The sequence below is a fragment of the Myiozetetes cayanensis genome, unplaced genomic scaffold, assembly GCF_022539395.1.
Source record: "Myiozetetes cayanensis isolate MyiCay16 unplaced genomic scaffold, myiCay2020 scf6-25, whole genome shotgun sequence".
Lineage (NCBI taxonomy): Eukaryota > Metazoa > Chordata > Aves > Passeriformes > Tyrannidae > Myiozetetes > Myiozetetes cayanensis.
Genome location: NW_026087853.1, coordinates 53,564,144 through 53,589,359, shown reverse-complemented (window position 1 = coordinate 53,589,359; position 25,216 = coordinate 53,564,144). Strand labels below are relative to the sequence as shown.

At 40.5% G+C, this 25,216-nt stretch overlaps 2 protein-coding genes and 1 long non-coding RNA gene across 8 annotated transcripts in view; all 3 read left to right on the top strand.

Annotated features, from left to right (window-relative positions):
- The window catches only part of LOC126650555 (uncharacterized), a 271,938-nt gene that overhangs the window by 97,111 nt on the left and 149,611 nt on the right, over positions 1 to 25,216 (top strand). The gene's annotated exons all lie outside the window — the stretch shown is intronic.
- Positions 3,787 to 5,074, top strand: PTH (parathyroid hormone). The gene is made up of 2 exons (XM_050335503.1): positions 3,787 to 3,872; positions 4,813 to 5,074. The coding sequence occupies exons 1-2, from the start codon at positions 3,787 to 3,789 to the stop codon at positions 5,072 to 5,074; spliced, it is 348 nt and encodes a 115-aa protein (XP_050191460.1).
- The window catches only part of BTBD10 (BTB domain containing 10), a 28,112-nt gene continuing 13,701 nt past the window's right edge, over positions 10,806 to 25,216 (top strand). The window contains exons 1-2 of one of the 6 annotated variants that reach the window (XM_050335485.1): positions 10,806 to 10,897; positions 17,931 to 18,089. In XM_050335485.1, coding sequence (XP_050191442.1) covers positions 17,989 to 18,089 — 101 coding nt within the window. In that variant the 5' untranslated portion in view covers positions 10,806 to 10,897; positions 17,931 to 17,988. Of the gene's footprint in view, positions 10,898 to 10,970; positions 11,089 to 17,191; positions 17,207 to 17,930; positions 18,090 to 24,291; positions 24,641 to 25,216 lie in introns of those variants that run through there. The other 5 variants (XM_050335487.1, XM_050335486.1, XM_050335484.1 and 2 more) reach the window with 5 other exon arrangements.

Below are 25,216 nucleotides of genomic sequence, written 5' to 3'. Positions count from 1 at the left end.
CCAAGAGGAGTAAAAATTGTCTTCTGTAGATCAGTCCTCATTTTTAGGCACTAGAAGTTCCTAAGAAACTTCAGGATTTTGCCTTTGTATTTATATGCACAGTCTTATACTTACAAAGGATCATGAAATGCCTTTTAATTGAGGTGATAATGTTTATTTTTTCTCTCTTTTTCATGGTAGAGTCTATAAATTTGGGTAATCTTGGGCCTCCTACTGAACAGCAGTTCAGCAATTGTTAGCCCTAGTTTCCTGGGTTCAGGTCTTCTATTAAGTAGTCTCCAAAAGACAGATGAATCTTTTAAAGGATGCTTAAGAAAGAGAAAAATTTGAATCTGAACATGAATCATCTTCTGTCTGAAACATTAAAAGAGCTCAATGACATTTTCAGTTCATCATTAAAGAGTGGATACACTATGTCCAAACAAAAGTGTACACAATTAAAATCTCTGGTAAATAAAACACATTCATTTGGTCCACTATCTGTCATGTACACATTTGATATGCCAAGTTTAGCAAATGTGGATGACACTGGGTAAGTTATTAGCTGCTGTATTTTCAAATAACATAATTTCTAGATACCAGCGATAATAATCCAAATCAAAATAAGGGTTTTTTTCCCCTGCATATACAGCTATGCAAATTTTGAGCTGCAATGTGAAGTTTCTTTAATTGCCATCACAGCTTTTATTTTTTACATATAATGGGGCCTATATTTAATATTTTTTTTACTTTTACATCTTCACTCATATGAGGCAAACTGCATTTTTTTAAAGTATCAAGTTAAGCCATCTTTGCTTGAGATTTTCGGCACAACCTGTTACTACCTTTGAATAAAAATGACAATAAAAAGAAATCAGAGTTGTTTTAAGGACTAGGTATGCTGCAAATAAACCAGCTAAAGTGACGTCATTTTTAAGGGCATCCATACTGACACACTGTAGGTTGTCTGAAGTGAAGTCAGGATTTTCAATTACAATATCATACTCTGGTGTTTCCTCTGTATTGGTTTTATCCAAAACTCCAGCCTGGGGTATCTACCAGATTTACTTGGGTGTTGCAGGGGGCACAACTGCAACTCAAAGAGTGACATGGGCAACTCAAGTCTGCTAACACTCATTTTGCAATTGCTACTAATGGTTTATTGCCAGTTTTTGCTATCAGTTGTTGCCAGTTTACAAGAAATCATGATTTTTTGTTCTGCATACAGACACCGGATTTTCTAACCCTTGTCCTTTTAGTTCAGGCTTGACCATCCCATGCTGAAGGTTCCATATGAATGTCAAGCCTCTGTAAAAAACCTACCTTGAGGGTTTTGCTAAAGGTTTCACAAACATTGTGGTAAAATCTAAAACATGGAGCTTTTTTCTGCCACTTTCAAATCCTTTCCTGTTATGCCATGTCCATTTTTATTCACATTATAACTATGAATATCCCTTTATAATAATTTAGTCACATTTTAGCCTTCAGGTTAGTATCCCTGGTGGTCACATGAGATGCAAATCCCATTAACCCCCTGCATTTGTGTGTAGGGGGAAAGGATATTTACACCTGACAGTATAATGCTGGAAACTACCCTGTTTTCTTGAACTTGTTTAAGTGAATGACTTCATTACTTTTCAGTTACTCACTTTTCTATTTACTAAGGAAACCATGAGATCTTCAGAGCTTTTTTGGAGCTCCTGGTTCTTCCCTTCCTTTTCCCATGAGAACAACATCTACGTAAACCAGAATTATAAAATGTATTTTTTTACCTCTTTATGAAATACTAGGGGAATATAAAATAAACATAAAGCATTCACGGTAAAAGCAATAATGTCTTCCAAATCGTATGTTAAAATGCGCAGATGTAAACTGGCTTTTGTTTGTGGGTTTTTGTTTTTTTTGTTTTTTTTTTTTTTTTTTGAAATGCACTGGAACTCAGAAGAAGCACCTAATATAGGAAAAATATCTTGCAGCCAAAAATAATCTTTCTTCATGCATATAGGAAAGTACCTCTGATTTACACATTTCACTTCTTAGAACGTAGGCAGAGTTCTATAATTCTTTTCCCAGATTTATAAAGTACTAATTTATATCACAGCTGCTTCAAATGCCTTCATTCTACCTAGCACTTTTGAGGTGTTCAGGGATATTCATAGGTGTAGGTGGAACAGATCAGTAAGGGTCTAACCCCATTCGAACAACTTTTCAGTGGTACCAGCTTCTTATTAAAAACAGGATCCTCAACCATTCTTGAGGCTTCTGCTCCTCTCCAGTGTATTCTTTTACAAAGAAACCTCGTAACTGGCCTGAAGTGACTATTCTTATTTCTCATAAGTATTACAGATCTTAACTTTCCAATATTTTGTTTCAGTTTTGCATTTGGAGATCACTGACCTTACAGCCTCATTTACTTTCTTCACAGATACCCAGGACTTGGTTTTTGCTGAGACCTCTTTCCCTGTAAATGCTAAATTAACAAAAGCATCTGAGGGTGGGTACATGAGGGTCAGGAGGAGGGTGTGTGTTGAGAGAGTGACATCAACTGAGACAATAAAAGGGCTTCCAAGTTACTTAGAAGCTCTATTTTAGTTACATTTAAGGGGTCCACTAAACCAATTCAGTAGTCTTTAAATATACTTGACATCAAGAGATAGTCATCTGCCGACATACTCAAACCAGAAATCTCTTTAACATTCTATCTGGTAAGTATATTCTACTTTTTTTCTTTTCCCAGTTTTCTGGAAGACTTACTTAGAATATTTTATCCTTGATTCTTAATTCATTTTTACATTTGTTTCTTTCAGAATATCTTAAAAAAAAGGTAAGTGTTAATAAAATCAAAGTGTTATATTATCTGAACCAACTCTGTGAAATGAAAAAATCTGAGGCAGCCTTGAAGTGAATTCAAGTGAATTCACTTGAAGTGAATTCAAGTCCTGAATTTATAATATTGGGTTAGATGACTGCCAGGACCACAATCTTACTGTCATGCAAGAGACCATGTTATAAATGCTTTTCTGAACTAGAGTAAAGCTGCAGAAACTATTGCAAAAATGGTATTGTGGAGCTTTATATTTCTAAGCTTCAGTTATTCTGTATCAAGTTTCTTAAGCTGTAACAAAAAGATGCCTTTTCTGACTGCCAACACTGAAAATCCAAACTGGAAACTGATATTGGAACTATGTTGTTTCTGCCTGTTGTAGCATCATCAGCAATCAATATTTTCCAAATATGTTCCAAATGGCAGTTTTGCTGCTGATGTATAAATCAGAGGGGAATTCATATAGGCAACGCACGATTATCCCTGAAAAAAATGAAGAGCTCAATTCTGATTTCTCTTAAGTAACTAAATAGGGAATGACAGGACTCAGTAGAGCTATGCCTATCTGCAAAATTGTCAAGTTTCAGCCTCTTCATTCTAAAGAATATGCAAAAGAAATAGATAAAAGAACAGAAGTTTTTTTACTTGCATAGTCATATACAAGTATTTCATGATACTTGAAGGCTATAAAGTAGTAATAATAGTAGTAGTAATAATAATGGAAGAACATGGTGCTTTTCACCCAATTATGCAAGAGATAAGTACCCAGGTGATGATGATCATGACGGAGGGCATCTAAGGCTGAACAAAGTTTAGGAAGTAAGTTGCTCACAAAATTAGGGTTGAAACTAAATTCTTCATTTGCATTCCTAACCCATTTCACAAAAAACTATTTTTCAAAAATTATGCCTTTCTTTGGATTTAAGAGAAATTACTTGAAATACAGATTTACACATGTATTAATTTCTATCTTTGTAGACAAAATGACTTCTATAAAAACCCTGGCCTGGACTGCAACCATCTTATACACCATATGCTTTCTTACAAGCTCTGATGGGAGACCAATGGTGTAAGTACACTATTTTACACAGGAGGACTCTGGTTGTTCTTTAGGTTTTCTCTTAGGAATATCATTGGGTAAGCTGCATCCCTTGGGGTCCACACAGGAGGGCATCTTTTGTACTATGTGAGGATCTAGCTGGAACTCACACTTAGACACCAGCATCAAGCAGTTGAGACTCAAATCCACAGGGAAAAACTTTTTCCTTAGTTCTAATGATCACAGAAAACTGCCACTGAATAAATGCCATAGTTGGATTTATCTAATTGACTTAACATCATATAAGCCCTAAGCTCATCTACAATAGCTAAAATAAATGATAAATACACAGTCAAACAGTGTTGTCACAAAACCTGACTATTCCCATTTTCGATGCCTTCTCACTAATATATCACCACCCACCCTCCCTCTCTTCCCCAGGGAACAAAGCAAGCAATTGATTTGACTTTCATTTGTTCAAATACAAATTCTAGTTACTTTGTTTTCTTTTGTGGGCTTTCTGTAATTAGAGATTGAGAATAGATATTAATACTATAACTGAATATTTGGGTGGGAGGTTTTGATTTACTGGACTCTGTAATTATGCTGTTATTTTACCCTCTGCTTCTCTCATTCTAAGCTACTTGACTGATTTTCTTACCAGCCCTTGGCTGAAAAAAAAAAAGCATATAAACCAAAATTTCCAGCCATTAAACTAGGTGGCAACTAGGCTTGCTAAACACATTTTAAACAAAATCTCAAAATTCCCTAGAAAAACTCCCAGACTCCTGCAAACTCTTCTAGGGAGTCTGGAACAACATTTTTCTATCCTTTACAAATCAGAGAGGCAGCTTTTACAGCTCTGCATTGTGATACCTCACAAAAGTTCCCAAACCCAGGTCTCTGAGTGAAGATCTGGAACTCAAGAAGGGCCACCACGAGTGTCTCTCTTTGCTCCTCTTTCCTGCAGGAAAAGATCAGTGAGTGAGATGCAATTGATGCATAACCTGGGGGAGCATCGACACGCCGTGGAGAGACAGGACTGGCTCCAGATGAAACTGCAGGACGTGCACAGTGCTCTGGAGGATGCCCGGACCCAGAGGCCTCGCAACAAGGATGACATTGTCCTGGGCCAGAGGCTGCTCCCTGAGCACTTGCAGGCAGCAATGCAGAAGAAATCCATGAATCTGGACAAAGCTTACATGGATGTCCTGTTTAAAACAAAGCCATAATGAGAAAGGCCAGAGCGTTGGGGTCAGTCCACGTGAGCACGTGTCTGTATATCTCTGATCAAGTAGGGCATTTCATTGTTATTTATTCAAACTGCAGTAAGGATTGAAGGCTCCACTCAAGAATGAGTTAGACATTTCACAACCAAATAATAAAATGTATTTACAGTCTATCCAGGACCATTGCTGCTTATTTCTGGGTATTTTTTGGCTAATGTATCTTATAAATTGCCAGCATAAAAACAGTAAGAAAGTTGAAAAATTGTTTAAGACCTGTTCTACAACTCTTACGTGGGCAGTATTTGTATGCAATCACTAGGAGTGCTTGTGCTGTTAACCAGCAGTGAATAAATGCAGTGGAGCCTGTCTTGAGAATAGGGCACCCTTTTGCCTAGAGTTAAATTCTGTTTGACTTTCTACTAGTGAAAATATGTTACTTAAACCCACTTTGATTTTCAGAAGGAGGACTAAAATCAGATGAGCATTAATTACATAGTAAAAGCTGCATGATAATAACTCAGGATTAAAGAGTGCAAACATAAAATAAAAAAGTAGGAAGACAAAGCTTAAGAGTAGAATTGGATAAAATTAAAACCAAATATATGAAGGTTTAATTTTGCTAAATACTGAAATGAAGGGAAGGTTTGATTACCTTCCTCTCCTCAAAAAAATTACAACCTATAATTAACTGCAGAAACAGAGGGAGCAGAGATGGTAGCATGTATGTAAGCACAGCCCTAACTATAGAACTGGGAAATGATTCTATACCAGACAATTACAATTGAAACAAAAATTTTGTGATATATATTTTAGTCCTTCATTTTCTCTATAAACTATGTATCTCTGAATTCCTGTATGATGTGTTAGGCCTCATCTGTAAGTAATTTTTGTTTGTGACAGCAGTGCCTCTCATAAATAAAATCACTCATTTCCATATGCAATTTTTTTATAGAATTAGAATCTCAGGTTTCCAAGACTCCAAAATGAGAAACATGCAGAAATCAACCAGAAAGAAATGGATGGGAAAAAATCAATGATGACAATAATATTAAAAAGTAGCAAATACAAAATTATGTTGCATGGTATATGCACAGATGTGTTTAGGATCCTCAGTCAGTTCTGAAGAATAAGGATGTTTTCTCAGCAGGAAGAATGGTGGGTGCCTCCAAATTTGCTGGAGCTCAAACCCGGTTGAATTGCTGCTCTAAGCCAAAGTGGCTGCATTTAAGTTCCCTTATTGATTCCCTTAAGTTGATCCTTATTTGTTTGTTTGATGTCTAGCACGCCTTGGGGAGCTCAGTAAAAATCTCCTAAATCATTACAAATATAAATTCAATTTGGTCAAGGCTAGAGACTTGTACCTAGTGAGCTGTAGTTCATCACCTTGGCTGTAACTCTATCAATATAAAGGCCCTGGTGCTATAAGCAGATGGGGTGTCCAGGTAAGGGCTCACTGCTACTTGTCTGGTTGTAGAATTGAGGCCTTAAAGTGCACTTTCTATTTATTCTTTTATCAGACATCTGTGCTAAATTAAATAAATAAAATTGCATTTTTGTACCTATGCCTTACTTATGTATTATCAAATAAAGTGGACCAAAAGCTCTTGGACATTATGTTAAAGCATAATACCTGACTGGCCTGTGACAATTCTGATATAATTTAGCATTTGGGACAAGACTATTAAGCCATTTTATTTTATTACAGCAATATAAATACAAAAATAATGATGAGAACAATTTTTATCTCTTTCTTTCATCTTTCCTGCACACAAAATCATATTGGTGGTTAACAAAAGGTATTTACCAAGCACAAACCTATTCACGTCCCTTTACAATAATGACACATGCAGAAACTACAAAATCTTCAAGTGCCAAAATCATAAACTTTTGCATTTTGATCTAAACAAAGAATTCTATTCTCTAAATAATTTATTCTTCCAAATCTTCAGCTATCCAGTAGATGAAAGATGTTTATACAAATATTTAAACTTTCTGTACACTTACAATATAACTCTTCAGGACTAAAGACAGCACAGCAGCAGATTAATTAGTGCTGGGTAATACCCACCAAAAATAAGATGTAATTTGAATGAAATTACTTACTAATTATCTAGAAAACAGATTTGATATAGCTTTTCAGCTTAAACCTCTGACCTATGTAGCACCAGTTAGAAGAAGGTTCAGAGTGGGGCAGAGGATGTTATCAAAAATATTTTAATACCAAAAAATTCAAAGATTCATCTTCACCTGGACTAACGTGCAGTTTTGTTCATCTCTCTTTCACAGACTAAGGGGACTAGAAAGAGGATGGTAAGAAATAACAGGGAGACTGAAACACTTATATATGGTAATAAATGGTAACTACGCAGTCAGAAAAGACATGAGTCAAAAGAGGTATGATAAAGGTATGTCAAGGGAATAGTATGGAGAGATAAATGGTATTGCCTACCCATCTTTCTGAGAGAACAAGGAAAGAGGCAAAGAATTGAGTTTGCCTATGGCTGAATATGGAGCTTTGAGCCAGTACGAGCCAAAATCTCATCTCCAGGTAATGTCACTGGAGGGGAAACTCTTGGGGATGTTTGAGTTCTTTTCCCACACTGGAATGTGCCTTAAGTGTGCCAGGTTGTGTACTTGCATGCAAACAGTGTAAATCACTGAGTCAGCACTTCACAACAGACTCAGAGGAGACTTCAGAGCCCTGCTTAGAGGAGTGAGATGAAGTTAAAAAAGTATTAGGTCACAACCCCTTACATTCACAGGATCAACCTCCCAAAAATGCAGTGTCTCTAGGAGGCCTCTGCTCCCTGAAGGATGTAGTTTCTATGTACTTATTTCCTTTTGAGGGAGGAAACAGAATCAGACTCCCAGAATCATCAGGGTTGGAAGGGACATCTGCAGATCATCCAGTCCAACCCCCTGCCAAGGCAGAGTCACCCAGAGCAGGTGACACAAGAATGTGCCCAGATGAGTTCTGAACATGTCCACAGAGGGAGACTCCACAATCTCCCTCGGCAGCTGTTCCAGGCTATGCCAGCCTCATTGGAAAGAAGTTCTTCCTCATGTTGAGGTGAAACTTCATGTGTTTTAGTTTTTGGCCCTTGCTCCTTATCCTGTCATTGGGCACCACTGAAAATAGTCTGGCACCATCCTCTTGGCACCTGCCTTTGAGATATTTATGTGCATTAAGGAGATCTCCTCTCAGTCTTCTCCAGGCCCAGCTCCCACAGTCTCTCCTCATGTGCCAGACCCTTTCTCATCTTTGTGGTCTCCGCTGTACTCTCTTCAGCAGCTCCTTGTCTTTCTTGAACTGAGGAGCCCAGAGCTAGACACTATACTCCAGATGTGGCTTCACTACGACCAAGCAGAGAGGGAGGATCACCTTGCTTTATTATCTGACAAGGGCTTTTTGCCAAGACCTGTGTGCTCCAAGACCTGTCCTGTGCAGATACACATTTATTGTACACACATGGTTTTTATAAAATTCTCACTGAAAAGAAAAACAATCATGTCTCTCACTGGTGAGTCATTGAAACAAAAAGCACTAATATCAATATCCATCCTCAGGGGGAGTAAAACAATAGTATGTGAAAAAAAAAAAAAAAAAAAAGAAAAATTGACAAAGCCAAAATCACAAGAAGTCAACTAGAAACAAGATAATTTGTGAGATCCTACCACTGGAGATTTAACTGCCAGTGATTTGGCTTTCTAAGCTGCTTCTGACTTTGGCTGCTGTAAATGCTATTGTTTCACGTTGCTCAGTTCACTGCTAAACGTGTGGCATCTGACTCCTCACCTTGTTAGCACATTTTAACAGCTTTTGTGAGAGCTGCTTGGCCCTCATTGTTCTGCTCCTGGATTTCTAGAACTGTGTGGTTTATCTCTGTGGTCATTGTTAAAGGATGGAAAAAGAGAATTCATTTACAGATTCACATTTTGCTGTATGTTGTAGCAAAGCTTCTGTTCTTTGTGGGGTATTTTGGTGTAGCAAAGGCAAGAATTCTTGCTCTCCTGCCCTCTCTTCCCCTCCTCTCCCCAAGTAGCATAAGGAATACAACTTGTCTGCCTAATATTCCCTGCCTGAAGCAGTGAGATCTGCTAATGCAGATCCTCAATGTACACCTCGGGCAAGTCCAGAGATGTACACTCACTGAATCCTGAGATCAAAGCTCCTAGGTGTCCCTGAAAGAGGAGGATGTAAGACATACAAAAAGCACTGGCTGTACAGTTCCAGGCTCTGGAATCTGACAACAAATTTATCATGTTCATCCACCAGCAGTTAAATCAGAACCCCAGCTCAAAGTGGATATACTCATCAGTAGGATATAGATTCATGTTCCCTTTTACCCACATGTTTTCCCTGGGAAGTCTGGTCCAACAGTTTTAAGAGATTCTGGTAAGACCCCATACGCGGTGGTTGGTCTTCAGTGGGGGGGGGGGGCTTCCCCAAAATATCCCCTGTAAAACCACACTGGCTTCCCATAGTGCACAGAGGAGAACAGACAGACACTCAAAAGGTTGGGCAGAGGTTTGCTCATTCTCTTCCTCCTCCCAAACTGCCCACTAATTCAGATTTGCTCATCTTTGAATCTCATCTTTCAGTTAGCTGAATACAGCTGGTGCTCAGTATTGGTTTATTCTCCCTCCTCCATCCCATGAGGATTGCAAAGGGTTCAGTGCACTGAAGTTACCTAGAATGTGGGACAAGGTAGTTCTGTTGGGGTATTATGGAATGAGAGCTACGTCCACTAATTATATTTCTAAATAGACTGCAGATTACACAGAATCTATACAACCCATAGGGCTGTACAAACATGCAGTTGTAATTTAAAGCAGGAATCGGTTTTAGGATGAAGCTTGAGATAATCAGATGCCAGCTCGCCTAGATAAACTGTATTATGTGATACCTGCGCCGCTATCATCCCCTCAGTGCTGCTCCACAGGTAGATCCCGGTTCTACAGGGAGAGCCCGGCTCCTCAGAGGGGAGTCCAGCTCCTCAGAGGAGACCCCGGCTCCACAAGGGAGATCCTGGCTCTAGAGGGGAGTTCCAGGCTCCTCAGGGGAGATCCCAGCTCCACAGGGAGGGAGATCCTGGCTCCAGAAGGAGACCCCACCTCCTCAGGTCACATCCCGGCTCCACGGGAAAGAGCCCAGCACCTCAGGGGAGAACCCGGCTCCTCAGGGGAGATCCTGGCTCTACGGGGGAGATCCATTCTCCACAAGGAGATCCCGGCTCCACGCGGGAGATCCCGCCCTCTCAGGGGAGTTCCAAGCTCCACGGGGAAGGACCCAGCTCCTCAGGGGAGATCCCGGCTCCTCAAGGGTGACCCCTACTCCACAAGAAGATCCCGGCTCCATACCCCCCCGTTCCCCACCACCGGTGGGAGGCGCTCGCCCTCCAGCACCGCCCCGGCCCCTCACACCGGCCGCCTGCAACCGACTCCCCCCGCCCTCTCGGCGGGGAGGATTTATCGTGTTTCTATCAGTATATTTTATTTTGTTCCTGTTCGCGACGATTTGTGCTTCGTTAACGTTTCACCCATTGGGCGTTTTGTTTGTTTGTTTGTTTTTGGGTTTTTTCCCCGTCGGTTTTTATCCACGCGGGAATTTACTCTCCCACCTCTCCTCCCACTGCCCGGAGGATCAGCCACTGCCCCCTCAGGGAGCGCCGCGCGCCGCTCCCTGGCAACGGCGTCCCGTGGCTCTCGCGAGATCCGGGCGCCTCCGCCAGCACCTCCTCCGCGGCAGCGGGGGCGGCTCTCGCGAGAGGTGGCGGCGGGTGCGCTGGGCCTGGCGGGGCGGCGGGAGCGGACGCGGCTTGGCCGGTGAGTTCGTGAGTGTGGGAGGGAAGGAGGGAGGGGCGACTGAGGGGCCGCAGCCGGACCGTGTGGGACCCTTCACCGCGAGGAGCCCCTTCCCCAAAACCACAGAACCCTCAGGGTTGGAAGGCACTCCCCTTGCCCGACCACCCTGCCCGGACAGGGCCGGCCGGAGCAGGTGGCACAGGATGGACCAGGTGGGTCCGGGATGTCTCCAGAGGGGGAGACCCCACGGCCTCCCTGGGCAGCCTCGCCGACCGCGTGCTGAAGGTTTTTCACCCCAAAGCCGCCGCAGACGGATTTACCCCCCCTTCCACCCCCGCGGCCCCTCCGTTCCGTGAGGGGTCATGAGCGCGCAGGACACGGCTTAAATTGCTGCTTTTCGTCATATATAATTTATTGGTAGGACCTGCCTTCGCTGCGAGGCCTGTGCAGAGACAGTCTTGTTGCTCAGGGCTGCCTGACAGCCGTCGTGTAATTCCCGAGCATACTTATTTTACATAATCTGTGAGCGGTGATTTACCCACTCAAACGGTTTCGTAATGAGTTCGGTATCTTTATAATATTTTTTTTTCTATGTCAGCGTATTTTATTTGCAGAAAATATAAATTGCTTGTGTGATAAATCTGTCATAGCACAATTATGTGTTGCAGTTGCCTGTTTGTTTTTTCTTTCTTTAAATGCACTTTTGTTTCTAGCTATTGCTTCAGCATCTTTTTCCTGTTTATCTCTGATCCTATCCACTGTGTCACTTTAGAGCTCTTTTCTTTCAGAACTGAGATCCAGCTCTATCGTAGACCTCTACCAGGTTTGTTCCTGTCACCTGTGGGGCTTCTTTGTAAAAAATAGTGGTTGAGCATTGTATCTTTTTGTTCTTTATTGTTGACTACCTCTTAAAAATTTGAGTACATGCTTAAAATCTAGTTTTTCAGTAGCCTTTTTGACTGTCCTTGCTGTTCTCCTCACTTCTGTTTGCTTGTATTCCTCATGAATCATCTGCTGTGATTCATTTAAAGAGTACTTACCTCTGTTGTTCCTTCAGCTTTGTTCATCCTTTCCCTGGAATATACTTCCTCTCTCTCTTGGGTTTCTTATTGAATTAGATGTCCCAGAAATACAATCCCAGTTATCAGCTATCGCACTGTTCACAGTCCATAAGCTGATAGTTCACACCTGTTATCTTTTATCTGAGCTAAAAAAATGTGTCTCTGCATCATCTTGGGTAGGTTGCCTTGAATTCCTGTAGCTTGAGCACAAGTACAGTCAAAAGGAACTGGTTGATTTCCGCCCCCCCCCTTCATTCTCCATTGCTCTGTAGTTAAGGAAGATGTTCCACTCTGTTTGTCCTGAAGGTCTGTCAGTGTGTCTTTGACTGGCTCCCTTGCAAAACATCAGAGATTTTCTGTTAAGGCACACAGATTTCCTGCCAACAACCTTTGAATTTGTGCCTCTTAATCTGTGCCATTTCTGTCTCAAAAGCTCATCTTGTTTGTGCCCATGGTGCTGTCTGAAGCCGCTCTTGGAAGATTTTCCAGCACATTTGTGTAGGTGCTTTTGCCCACAGGGTGTTAATGCCAGGGAAGGTGAGGGTTAAGAAGGACAACAAGGTGGAACAGCTCTCATATCACACATTAGATTCCTTCTTGAAGCACAGTTTTCATTTTAGTCGCAATTGTTCTTGAAAACGGTGAACAGCTGATGTGTGGATGACATGGCTTGTTAAATTAGTAACAGATGTCATCCCTGTTGGTTTTTCTGTCACTTCGTTATAAACTGTGTGTTTTCATAGCTTGTGTTCTCGAGGCTGGGGCTGCTTTGTCCTGTGTACACACACAGAAATCAAAAGCTTATTATGAGCCAATTGCTTTCAGCACAGCTATTCTTTAGCAATGTTGTTTAAATCTTGGCCTGATGCTGTTGCTTATCAATAAAAGTATGTATCTCTTTATGTATAAAATCAGAAGCTAATCTAGAATTCCTTTCAGATGTGAAAAATTGTGTGAGAATTTTCTTGCTCTCTGAGGTGTGTTGTTAATGCTGGGTACAGCCATGGGTATAGATCTCACTTGTTTCTTCAGGAAATCTGTTTGATGCTCTGATTCTCTTCATCTCATCCCTGGTGCTGAGTGTGATGAAGCCCTGTGTCTGTCTGCTCTGTGTACTGCTGGCCCACAGGCCATGGGGCCAGTAGTAGTGGCAAGGAGTTGGGTTCTGCTCCTTTTTCCTGCAGTGATAGTTCAGGATTCTGCTTTTGGTGGGAGAAGTTGCTCACTCCGTGGAGTTTTTTGCAGGCAGACCTTGGCAGATTTCACACAGCGAATCCTAGTACAGAGGGGGAGTTGGGAGTCATCTGCTTTTTAGTCTTCCAATGTCAAATAGCAGTTTTATCATCGTGTTCCCTTTAAGAATTATAAAGTTAAAGCTTGCAGGATAGTGACTGGATATCTATTGTTTATGGTTTTATAGATAGGAATATCAGCAGCTTCCTGTGACTACTCTATTTTTCCCTCCTTTTTCCTTTTTACTTGCTCATTAAGAGAAGCTTCAATCCTGACCTATATGTTAATGTTGAGACTGTATTGCAAAGAATGTTTTAGCTGTGGTTTAATCAGTGTCAGTTTGGTAACATTTCAGTGATGATAATTTATAAAGCTACTTTATGTGGCTGAATTGTGACTGATCTCTGCACTACTTTGCAAGAAGCTCACTTGACAGGTATGGATTTCAATGGTATGTGGTGTTTGCATTATGAGCATGTGTCCTTTGAACTGCATTTCTTAATTAGGATGCAATGTCACTGTGCTTGCATTCCCAGTGAATCTGAATTGTAAGTTCCTTTTTGTTATTGCTGCTTCTGTGCTTTGATGACTAGAGGCAGTGAACAGCAGACTGTCACCCCTTACAGAAAGTCTAAATATTTAATCTGAGTTTCTCTGTCACAACTAATGCCAGGTTTTTGTCCTACCTGGTTACTTGTCTGCTGGAGCTTTCTGATTATCCTGGTTCACCTTTACAGTGGATTTTGCTGAAGGGGCAGGTTAGAGCAGACAAGCTTCTGAAACCTGCCCTACTTTTGGAAATGCTTCTGACCAAAGCTTAGAGCTGAGTAGATGCTTGAAGTGTTACGTGTTAGTTATTTGAATGTTGTCTTCAGTACTGACAGCCAGAGCAATCAGTTCTTTGTTCTACCTGATGAGATGGTGGCCAGAAGAAATTCAGGGTATTTTGATCATCTTTCTTAGTAAGACTCCAGAGCTTTGCAGCCCACAATGTTCTCAGCAAATACAGTGTGGCTGGCTGGAAACATTTTGATACTGGTTGAGATTAGCTTTGCTTCTTTCTGGAAGGATTTCCAAAGAGCCTTCTCCAGCCTCCCCTAACCTGCAATACCTTGAAAACTGCAAGTCCTGCATCTCACCAACATATATGTCCACTTCTGTCTGGCATCTGATGTTGTCTAAATCTTGCTTAATCTGCTCTGCATCTCTTGTGCACAGTATTTTGTCATGGCACAGAACTGAATATGCTTTAGGTATTACTTAAAATAATCTGTTCAGCGTCTATCACAGGTTAGTGTAGGATACATCCTTTCATGAGGTCTTCAAGTAGTGCTGTAAACACATTAATTAATGTATTTTTAGTGCCTTAAGTGGCTCTACCGCATCGACTTCTAGCTTTTCAAGTCCAGTGGGTGTCTGTCTTTAAAATTCCCTTGTATTTCAGTAGCCTACAACTTTCATAAATTAGTTATGATTCTGGCTTCAAGTTGATGTTAGCAAATCTGAAGTGTTCTAGCTGTCTATGTTGAGAGCTTTGAAAATTAAAGTCTGCTTCCTGATTTTCTATAATTCCTTGTGATGATTCTCTGGAGCATTAGCTTTCTGCAGAAGGGTATGAAATCATTCTTTACACCTGGAGAAGTGCTTGTTAGCTGATTAGGATGGCAGTCACTTGGGCCAACGTGCCAGTGTTGTGTGATCTGTTGAGGGTATGTGGATTTGAATCTGTATTTCCTGTGCTCCCAGTACCTTTTCACCTTTACCAACATTTCAGATGCAGTACCTTGATTTCATGGAAGGCATTGAATAATACTTGTGGCCATGCACTCTTGCAGTTTTTCTTAGTTTTTGGTTTTTTTACACACAAGGTCAGAATGTGTCCTGAAAACATGCTTTGTTTATTGCCCCTCAGAGTGAATCCACACACACACACACACACACACACACACACACACAAAAACGTAAACCACAGTTGAAACATTATTTTCTGTTGCAGAAAAAAAGTGGGTTTGCAGAATTGTTTAAAAATTAATCAGGATGACTAGTTAGTTACTGCACATAGTGTATAAAGCATTTGCTAGCTGAAAAAAACCCACCTATTTTCAATAAAGAAAAATGAAAGAATTCCTTATTTATAGTCTTACAGGATTGTTAAGACTTGAAATAAAATTGATAAATACATTTGTTTATAATCCACACAAAAGCACTGTCAGCAGTGGTCAGGGAGAAAAACTGACTGTGTTACAGCAGATTGTTTTTTAGAAAAATGTTAATTGTTGAAATTGTTGTAATGTTAATTGTGGAATGAAGGATGGAGGGAAGACTGTCTCTTGTTCATAGTGTGACATGCTTGGAGCTAAATAAGAGGTTTCAAAAACTGTAGCTTTGGACCCTTGGATTGTGTATCTTCTTTTCGAGCTGTGTGCCAGTGTGGTACTCCATCAATGACACTGCTGGGGTTCCTCGGATGCTTTAAGCTGGGAAAAGGGAATGCTGTTGTTCATAAGGAGCAGTTCCATTTGTTTCTGTCCTTCTGTGTTATCTGTTGTTTGTAGTGGCTCAAGTGTAGCTGCATAGCAAAGCAGATTGAGGAACTGAGCCAACCTAAAACAGGCTTTTTCTTTGAAGTGTGTGTGGACCTGGACCCTCCTGTTGAATTTTCACTGTAAGAGAGATGGGGAGAAGGCAGAAGGCGTGAGACAGTTCTGGAAATGACTTTACCTAGGCCTTTCAGCTGCAGTTCTGATAAAACCAGCTGCTCTTACACACCTTTCCAGTACAAAAGCTAAATTCGAATATTGATGTCTATTCAGTAGGAACTGGGTGCTGGATGGCCAAGTCTGTATGATGCTTTGGTCTGTACCTGAGAGGCTGAAATGTCTTTTAGATGGTTTTAAAGGGAAGAGAGAGTTTGTGGAGAGAAGCAAAAGCAGATGAAGAGCTGTGTGGTGCTGAACGAGGCATCGCTGTGGTGCTTCGGTAAACGGGAGTGGAAGCAGGACCTTGCCGTGGTCAGGAGCTGGGTGTGACTGCACAGGGGCAGCTGTGGTGTCCTCTGGGACATTCCTGGTCTTGGCGCTTTGTCCCACACAGTGTTGCCACAGTAGCAGGACTCACTCTGCATCTTGCTCGAGTGACTCAATCTAATGGACACGATTCACTTTAACTCAGGATAAAAGGTGTCTCTGTGTTGCCTGTGTACATCATCCTGCACCTAAGTTGGAATGACTGCTGCTGGAGTAACTCAACAACTGGATTTATAAACCAGCCTTCCTTCCCAATGTTTCCTAAATAATGCTTTTTCTGTTTTGACATAGGTTGTAGGTTTCTCCTTGTTAAGCTCATGATAAATGTGTGTAGATCCTATAACCTCTGTGTAATATCCTCACACATGTTGTGCTTTGATAACCTGAATTTCTAGGTAATACACCGTGAAACGCTTATCTGAGCTTTTTACTTTTTTTTTGCATAACAAAGTTCCTGTCATTTTAAATAAAATGTTTTTTCTTTTTCCTGACTCTGTATGGACACCTGACTATGAGTCTTCCAATCAGTGTGTTTAATTATAGAAACTAACAGGAGAAAGACCCAACCCTGTGGTGGAGATTGTATGCTTTGTATAAAATCTGTTTTGTTGGTTAGACCTGAACCTGAAGGAAAAGCTCCTATGCAACCAACATTTTCAAGAAGCTTGTTCTCTACCATTCTGCTGTAACTAAAACTTTTGGGTCTAAATTTAGGTAGGAGAATCTAAATTTGTCAGAAGAGTTATTCTATTTTCCATGACTAAAGGGGCAGTTTATTTGAGCAGCAACTTTGTTTTAAAGAAGTCTCAATTCTTTCGGGACTCACTCCCAAACAGGATATTAAGGGGATGGGAGGTGGAGATACAATGTTTCTAAAATATTTACCTTAAAATTTTAAAGAACCTTTCCATTACTTAGCAGATTTATCTGTCTGTAATTTGATTTTTTTTCCAGCTGCTGTACAATCATCAGCTGCTCACTTGTGGTTACTTTTTCATTTTTGTGACCAGGTAATTCTGAGCTGTACAACTCTCTTGACACAACTGTCACTTATAGGTATGACTTGAACACCTGTCTTTTAAGATTGGCTGTCCATATTGATAGTCAAAAGGTGTTTTGATCCATGAGTGAATTTTAGTGGGAGTTGAACATTACTATCAGATCCCAGTGAAGGAAGGCAAGTTTATTATGTCTATTTTTATTAAATTTTAAAATATGACTTTTCTGCAGGAGTCAGTGGAGCTGAGCCACACTGAGTATTTCCAGGGATTGCTGTAGATTCCACTTTGGAGTGAGGACTCAGACATAACTGCTAATTGTGTTTTCCTCTTGGTCAGCCATTCAAATTTTAAAATTGTTGGTCTCTTTTCTACAGTTGGGATCTTTCTTTGAATTAACTTTATACATTTGGAACAAAATTATGTGTTTGCCTTGTGTTTTATAACCAGTGACTTTTCTGTTTGGACACAGTGAAATTAATTGTTGCAAAATTTAAGCTGCCTGCCAACATTTATGGAACTATATTTCTTATAACAAAATGACCTTTTTAGTGCAGGTATCAGCAAAATGTATAAAATATTACTGTCATGCAATTTTGAAGTTGTGCTTCAGTATTTCCTGTTTTCTGTAATCTGCATTTAAGAAATCAAAGCCTAACAACACTTAATTCTGCATGTCTTACCTTTTTCTCCTGTGTGGCTTTACTTAAAGGTAAACACTACTCTCTTAATGTAGGTTGTGAGTGCTGCATGTGTGCTTTTCAGAGCAGTAGTGTGAGGAAGCTGGCAGTGGAATGGCAGGACGGCCTCATCCTTATGACAGTAACTCCAGTGATCCAGAGAATTGGGATCGGAAATTGCATAATAGACCTCGTAAACTTTGTAAACATTCAAGGTAGGTGCTATGTACCATCTATTGCATCTCAAAAACTACAGTGAGTCCATCCTAAAGGCTACTGTATCTGGTTGTGGCAAGTCCTGTCATAAATTTTTTAATTCTTCTTAAAAGGACCGCTTTTTAATTCTTTTAAAAGACATTTTCTAACATAACTGATTTGTCAGCTTCCTTAATCTGTGCTTAGATTTGTTTTGCCATTGGTTTGTCTTTTTTTTTTTTTTTTTTTTTTTTTTTTAGGCTAAATACCTTGTGTGCACATTAAGACACCAGTTGAGTGACTGAATATATGGATTTTTTTGAGGTGCTTGCTAGGAGTTGCTTCCTGTTCACCACTTTTTAGTTGCTGATACTCTGTTTTAATAGCGTAATATGTGCAATTTGTCCATAGTGAGAACTCATAGTTGCTTGCATGCAAGTGTCAGTCTCTGTAGCACTTTCTCGGTAAAGCTATGTGTCAGACTTTGCTTTTGCCTGCATCTCTCACAATAAGAATGTTTTTTAAATGCTTCTGGATTTGATGAAATTATGAAGTTGATTAGTGTTTTTCCAGCATACAGTGTTCAAAAAAGAACCAAGCAGAGCGATTAGTCACCTTGCAAATGTATGTGAAGAAACATATTCCTGGAAATATATTTAAGTGTGTATCTTCCAAGTACTTTGCCCTTTTAGAAGTGCTAAATATAACTGAAACATCTCTGTTAGCGAGCTAAAATTGCTTGTGATTTAAGCTTTCTCACTTGCAAGATGATAGGAAAAGAGCTAAGGAGCATATTCAATAACAGCAACTTATTGCATGTTTTTATTGCAGATAAACTGGATTCTAATGTTGCCCAAAGTGTTCCATGGGTAATTAATATTGTGGGTTATCTTCCTGTCATTAAATCTTGGATAATTGTGAGAAATCCAAGAGGGCAGGAAGAATAATTAAAAGGCTCACAGGGAGACCCAAGTAATTAGAGGCCTGTGATGTGAATAATGGAGTGATTAACACAGAGCCAGAGAGGGTGGCTGGTACTATTGGTCAGTACAGGCTTGTGGAATGTAGCTCTGTGGAGCTGATGTTTTTAATAAGGTGTCTGGAGGTGGTTGATCCATGCTCCTTATTTAGGATTTTAGGATCACGATGTGGCCCAGCATCAGCAGTGACCAGTGTCGATATAAGGGGGCAGTGTACAGGAGTGGGGGCTGAGGGTGTGACTGTACCTGGGTGGTTCACTGCTGAGCCCAGTTCATGGATTATTCCAGCCATCTTCATTCCGTTCTGCCTCCCATGATGGTGATCTGGAACAGAACCCTAAACTGATACTGGTACAGATGACCCACGATGGGGAGTGCTAAGTAAGGAAAAACTCTGCAAATAGCTGCATGTTCTTCATATGGCTGAGTACAGTGTTTGACAGTCAGGAACCAAGGATGTGGGATTGGCACCTGTGTCAACTCCTGCTCATTGTCCCGTTGGAAAACCTAAAGGAAAAACAGTGACATCTCGATCAGTTGCTTGGGATCCTTACAGGAACGGCATTGTGGGGATGAGCTGTAGGCAGTGGGCAAGTCTGTAATAAGTTGTGATAGCTGGAAGCTGGAGCTGGGTAAATCCAGTCCAGAGAAACAGCGCATATGTCTTATCAGGTGTGGTCTAGTGTGGATTATCTATCTGGGGGAGATGTTTACATAAAAGGCTGTGCAGTTTTCTGAAAAGACTATTTGATGTAGATAGGAGTTAACTCAAGGAAATCTATGAACTGTGCCTTTCAGAAGGGTAGATCATTTCATATGGTCTAATTTCAAGGTTCACACATCAGAAGGTAGGAAACCTATGCCTTAAAAATAATGGCAGCTAAGTTGGACATATTTCTGGCAAAACATGATTTGTTTCCATTAACATGCTGAATAGTGACTGTTTTATGGAAGCTTTAATGTGTATGATAGGGAAATTGTATTGTAGCTAACACATGATCATTTAAATCTTTTTTCCCCCAAATAAGGTGTACCCATTTTGAAGTCTTTGAGAATGATAATCCAAATGATAGTTTGACATTGTAATAGAATAAGGGATAAATTAAGGATAAGTATTTTGTTACCTTACTCCTTTGAGATACTTGATTACTTCAGAGGATCCAATTATTGGAAAACAGTGTACTTTATTCAAAAGCCTCAACAAAATAATTGGATTTTGTGTGGCTGAATATAGGCATATTACTATTGATTCTGATTTAATTTACACTTTTTCTCCAGACAATTGAAAGTCTATGTGAAAAATGCAGTGTCAGGGGAAATATGCATTTGGAAACATAAGCTGTAATAATATAACTTGAAAAGGTTTGAGTACTGCTGTCCTATTTGTCTTTCACTTTCAAAATACACCTTGTTGTCATGAGTTAAAAAAATGCTTCTGGTTTGGAAAATGTAAGGGTGAAATAAGAACTTTATAATAAATCTCAACAAGGGAGTAATATTTAAAGATGGATGCTGAGCTTGTCACTTGGTGCTTTGGAGAGTTTAATCCTCCAGCCTTAACCTTCTTAAAATAGCTTAGATAACTTTCTAGACTTAAAAAAAAAAGCATCATCCAGGGCTGTGAGCTGTCCTTGTGTATGTAAGGCTTATGTGGAAGCAAGGAAAGCCATGGGATTTGTCTCCCTTCGCTGTGCTATCTGTTTGAGGCCAAGGACATGGCAAAACTATCCAAAGGAGTGTTTATATGGAAGGAACCCTGACACAGGTTACCACTATATCCTGTTCTTTCCAGTTGGGTCAGTGTCCAATTTTTGAAACCTACCAGGTGGAGCTGTTGTTTTCACTCCTTTTTCCTCACTTGTCCTGAGATGGGAAACATAACGGAAAACTTGGAAGGGAGAGATGAGGAAAATAAGGACTAAAAATATAATGCAGATGATCCTTGGTATCTGAAGAGCATGACAGGATGAATTCATGTGGTGCTAAAGATGACTAACTATTGATACAGTCTTGTTTGTCTGAGCTATTACAAAAGATTCTTTGAGATATTTTGTATTTGAGTACCTGAATAAGATGGAAGCAAATGTTTTAGAACCATAAGTTGACTAAATGGTGATGAGGGTTCAATAAATGGTCTCTGAATTTGTATTTTCATTATTAGGTATTGCTGGTCTGTATTCTCTATTTAATTTTTCATCGGTTATTAGCTTCCCATGTGCCGTTTCTCTGTAGTGCTGTAGTTTTTGTTGCTGTTGGGAGACTTTTAATTCTCTCCTACTAAGTGCTCTTTCTGGAGTTGTGGTAAAAAAACTTTTGCTTAAATTTGCTTTTTCCTTCAGATTTGTCCTGGATTTTATTTTCTAAATCACCTTCTGTTATAATCCCTTTTGATAGTTTCTTATTTTTTCATTCTGCTTAGATATGATTAGATCCAAAGTCTTGCTTGCACTACTGCATTTATAAACAAAATGTGGCTGTGCTGCAATTCTGTTGCCATGACTCTTCAATCTTAGAAAATATCCAATTTCTTTTTAAATCTTTTCCATGGATGAGAAGTTATTGTGTATATGCTAAATGTTGAGATTTTTTTCCCCCTAATATAATATTATTTTTGCATGCTGGGAGAGTGCATTCATGGGTTGGGAATGGAAATGCCACTTGTCTCAGCATTTTGAAGCATCCCCAGAAGGGTACTTTCCTTGTCTCTGGAATGATATCAGAATGTATAATCTGTTTTCCACTGTGGGGCAGGTTTTATTGCTCTTCATGTAAGCTGCATTGAACGTTTTCCAGCATGGGGCAGGCCCACACAATGTATGACACGAAAATAATTAGGCCTGCTTTTGCCATGGGCTCAGGCTGTGCACCATCTGCTGTAAGTTCACTGCAGATGTGCCTTAAATGCAGCCTGGGACTGGCAGATCACACTCTTCCCATCTGGACTTCATGGGCACCAGGCTGGAAAGCCCTCAGAAGGAACTGAGACGGGCTGGGAAGAGCTGCTCTTGGAATCTAGAAAAATGGGCTGCGCTCAGGGATAACTTTCAAACACCCCCAGTGTATTAATGTTTTGTAAGGTACCTATGATACAGTGAGTGATCTTAAACGGTTGTGGGGGTGGGGTTTTTCTTCCTTTCTGACATCCTTCATTTCTGAAATGACAGCTCATGCACATTACTGAGAACGAAGACTTAGTGGCTTTCGGTTGCAAAAGCACACACTAAATCCTCCTGAACCTCTCCAGCACACAAATGACCTTTCCCAAATATTGTCAGATGTTATTAGTAGTGAACTTTGGCATCATGCAAAACTTGATGAGACCCTGATGTTTAATTGCGGCACAAAGCACTTCAGAGGTGAAGCAATTTTGCTCTGAACTAGAATTTTTTTACAGACTACTCTTCTTTTCATTAGTTCTACCTTTCATCTCTGAGAGTAGAAACCGTACTGGCTACATGCAGATTCAGTAAGTGTTTGGACCCAGTTCTTTTGAATTTGAGCTTCTGAAGCTGGTTTTTAATAAGTGGAGGTACTTTCCAGTTCCAAGGAGGATAAAATGCTTCTGTGTTTCTCAAAGTTTGATTTTTACCTAACTTCCATTTTGAAAATGGGGCAGGAATTGTTCTTTAAGTAAAGATAACCAGTATTCTTTTATGAAGGTCTTGTGTTTGGGTAGCTTGGCAGAAGTCATAAGGTGTGAATGTGTTCCTTCCTAAAGGTTAAGTCCTCGCTGCTTTAATTAAGAAATCCCTTGGGCAACTGAACACCCCAATCATGGAATTCTTTTTGTTGTTTCCTTCCTGAAATGGAACTGGATTACTAAGAAGTATATTACCCATGGTTGAGAGAACCCACCGAAGACCAAAATTACGTGAATATTAAAGAATTTTGAGGGAGGAAAGTGTTGACAGAGTTTCGGTGTGAAGCTGAGGGAAGATCCTGTACCACTCCCCAAATTAAGGAGTGAGACTTCTTTCCAAGAGCTTCCTTACTGGAGAGACCCCATATAGGGAACCAGTGCTGAAAAAACCTGCATGCACTTGCACTTTTTCTTGCTGCTGAGGGACTGTTCTATTAGAGGCAAAAAACTGCCTGAGAGAGGTTTTTCCAGCATGTCTTCCATGTAGCTTATTATAGCCATGTCTTCTGTGGCTTATTTTGAAGGGAAGAAGAAGCTTACGAGGCTGATGGTTATTCTTTCCTGGAGATGGTGATCGTGTGAACCCTCACAAGACCCTAAAAACAGGAGAAAATTCACTGACTTGGGTCATTGAAATTGTATGAGCAGGAATTTTCCTTCCATGTCCAAAGAGCTGACTCTTCAGTCTCAATGCCAGTGTTCTCCTGCCTTTCTAATCACATCTCTTGTTTTCCTTACTGGCTTCCCTCTTAATAACAACAGTCATTTGCTGAACAATCCCCCTTATTTATTCAGCTTTCATCATAAAATATCATGATTTTTATTTATTGTAAGAATTACTTTTAAGCTATTCCTCCAGTGTATTGTGGCTCCTTAAAACAGCCTGCAGACATTCTAAGAAGAATCGTTTAAATAAAGCTGTTGCATAGTGCTTACTTATCCTCCCCTAGTGCAATAATCTTTGAACAATTTTACCTTGACTCGTGTATTAATTTTTCTTTGTTGCTTTTTGTACTCAAGTTGTCAAGAATTTGATGATATGTTGATGTGAAGATGCACATCAGGGGTTGGTGAACTGATTTTTGATCAGTAAATATGCTGATTAGTGTAATTACATACTAATAGTGTTTAGGTTGTCACGAAGAGTAGTACATTTTGCTGACTTAGTCTTGCTGGAAAAGGGATGCTGGTAGTTAAAAAATGGAGGTTGTGCAGCCTTGTTCTCCAAAGGTTATTGCTGTACCTGCTCATGAACTCAGTGAAAGGTGAATTCATTTTAAATATTAATCCAGGCAGACTTTACAGGGACAAATGGAGCATCTCCTGAAACTCGCAGGGGTTTGTCTGTCTGGAGCGATCAGGAACACAGCTGGACATGTGACAGGGGAAAGTTAGCGATAACCCTTTGAGCCGCGGTGGTTGTTGCCGGAGCCCGGCGAGCCGGCAGGACCAGAAATAGCTCCGCAGATGGTCCCTGGTGCGGTACCCGAGCAGCTCCCGCCGCTCCCGCTCTTCCCACCCTGCCTGTCAGCGCCGGTGCCCAATGGCTGCGGACGGATGGGGACGGCGAGCCAGGATTCGGCTTGCAGGAGGCGGCGGGGTCAGACGTCAGCCGTGCACTACGCATGGCTGAGTCAGGGACTGCGAGAAACTGAATCCAATTAATATCCACGGGGCTTGGCAGCTCGGAGCGCTTAATGGACTGTACAGCCATAGTCTCTTATCCAGGAGGGGAAGATGATGGAGGAGAAAGTGAGGCTCGCTGATGGTGCGGTGGACTACTGAAGAAAAGATGGAAATGCCAAATATGCTGAACTTAACAAGTAATGCCAAAGGATGCTGATTTGGCTTTCAAAGCTGCCTTATTGGAAGGAACAGAATTCCTTTGTGCTCTGATCCCGAAATTATTTCCATGCTTTTGTGTTTCTTCCCTGATAGACACAAGAGGAAGGTGCGTATCTGTTAAGAGGAATGAACTGTGGGCATTATTCAGGAGAAGAATGAGGAAAAGTACTGTCCTTTGTGTGCACAGGTCAATTGAAATGTTGCCTGCTGACAAAGAACAGACTTCAGGGGGAGGAAGAGGGGCATAAAGCCTTGTCGTTGTGTAAGTCCTGGCAGGATGAGCAGAACAGATTCCTCCTAAAGCTTTAGAGCGTGGTATCTGTAACTTATTGTGTAGATAAAGCTCTACGTCCTGATTCTACAAGTGTTGATTATGTGAATCATGCTAGGAAAGGATTGGATATAAGTTTATATTTTAAGAAGAGTTAATCTAAGTTTTAGAAGATAGACAGGGGCAAAAAGGGTGAAAACATTGGTTAATATTCCACTGCTGTGTCCATTTATTTAAGGTTTCGGGTGGTGGGGGGTGGGGGTTTGGGGAAATAAGGATATTGGTTTAGCACCATAATTTTGTGTAGACAAGAGCAGGTTTTATAAAACAAGTATGTCTATTTGGCAGTGTTCGGTAGGATGCACATGGAGTTTTTGTATTGAAATACATGCTAATTGTTTTGGCAGTAGA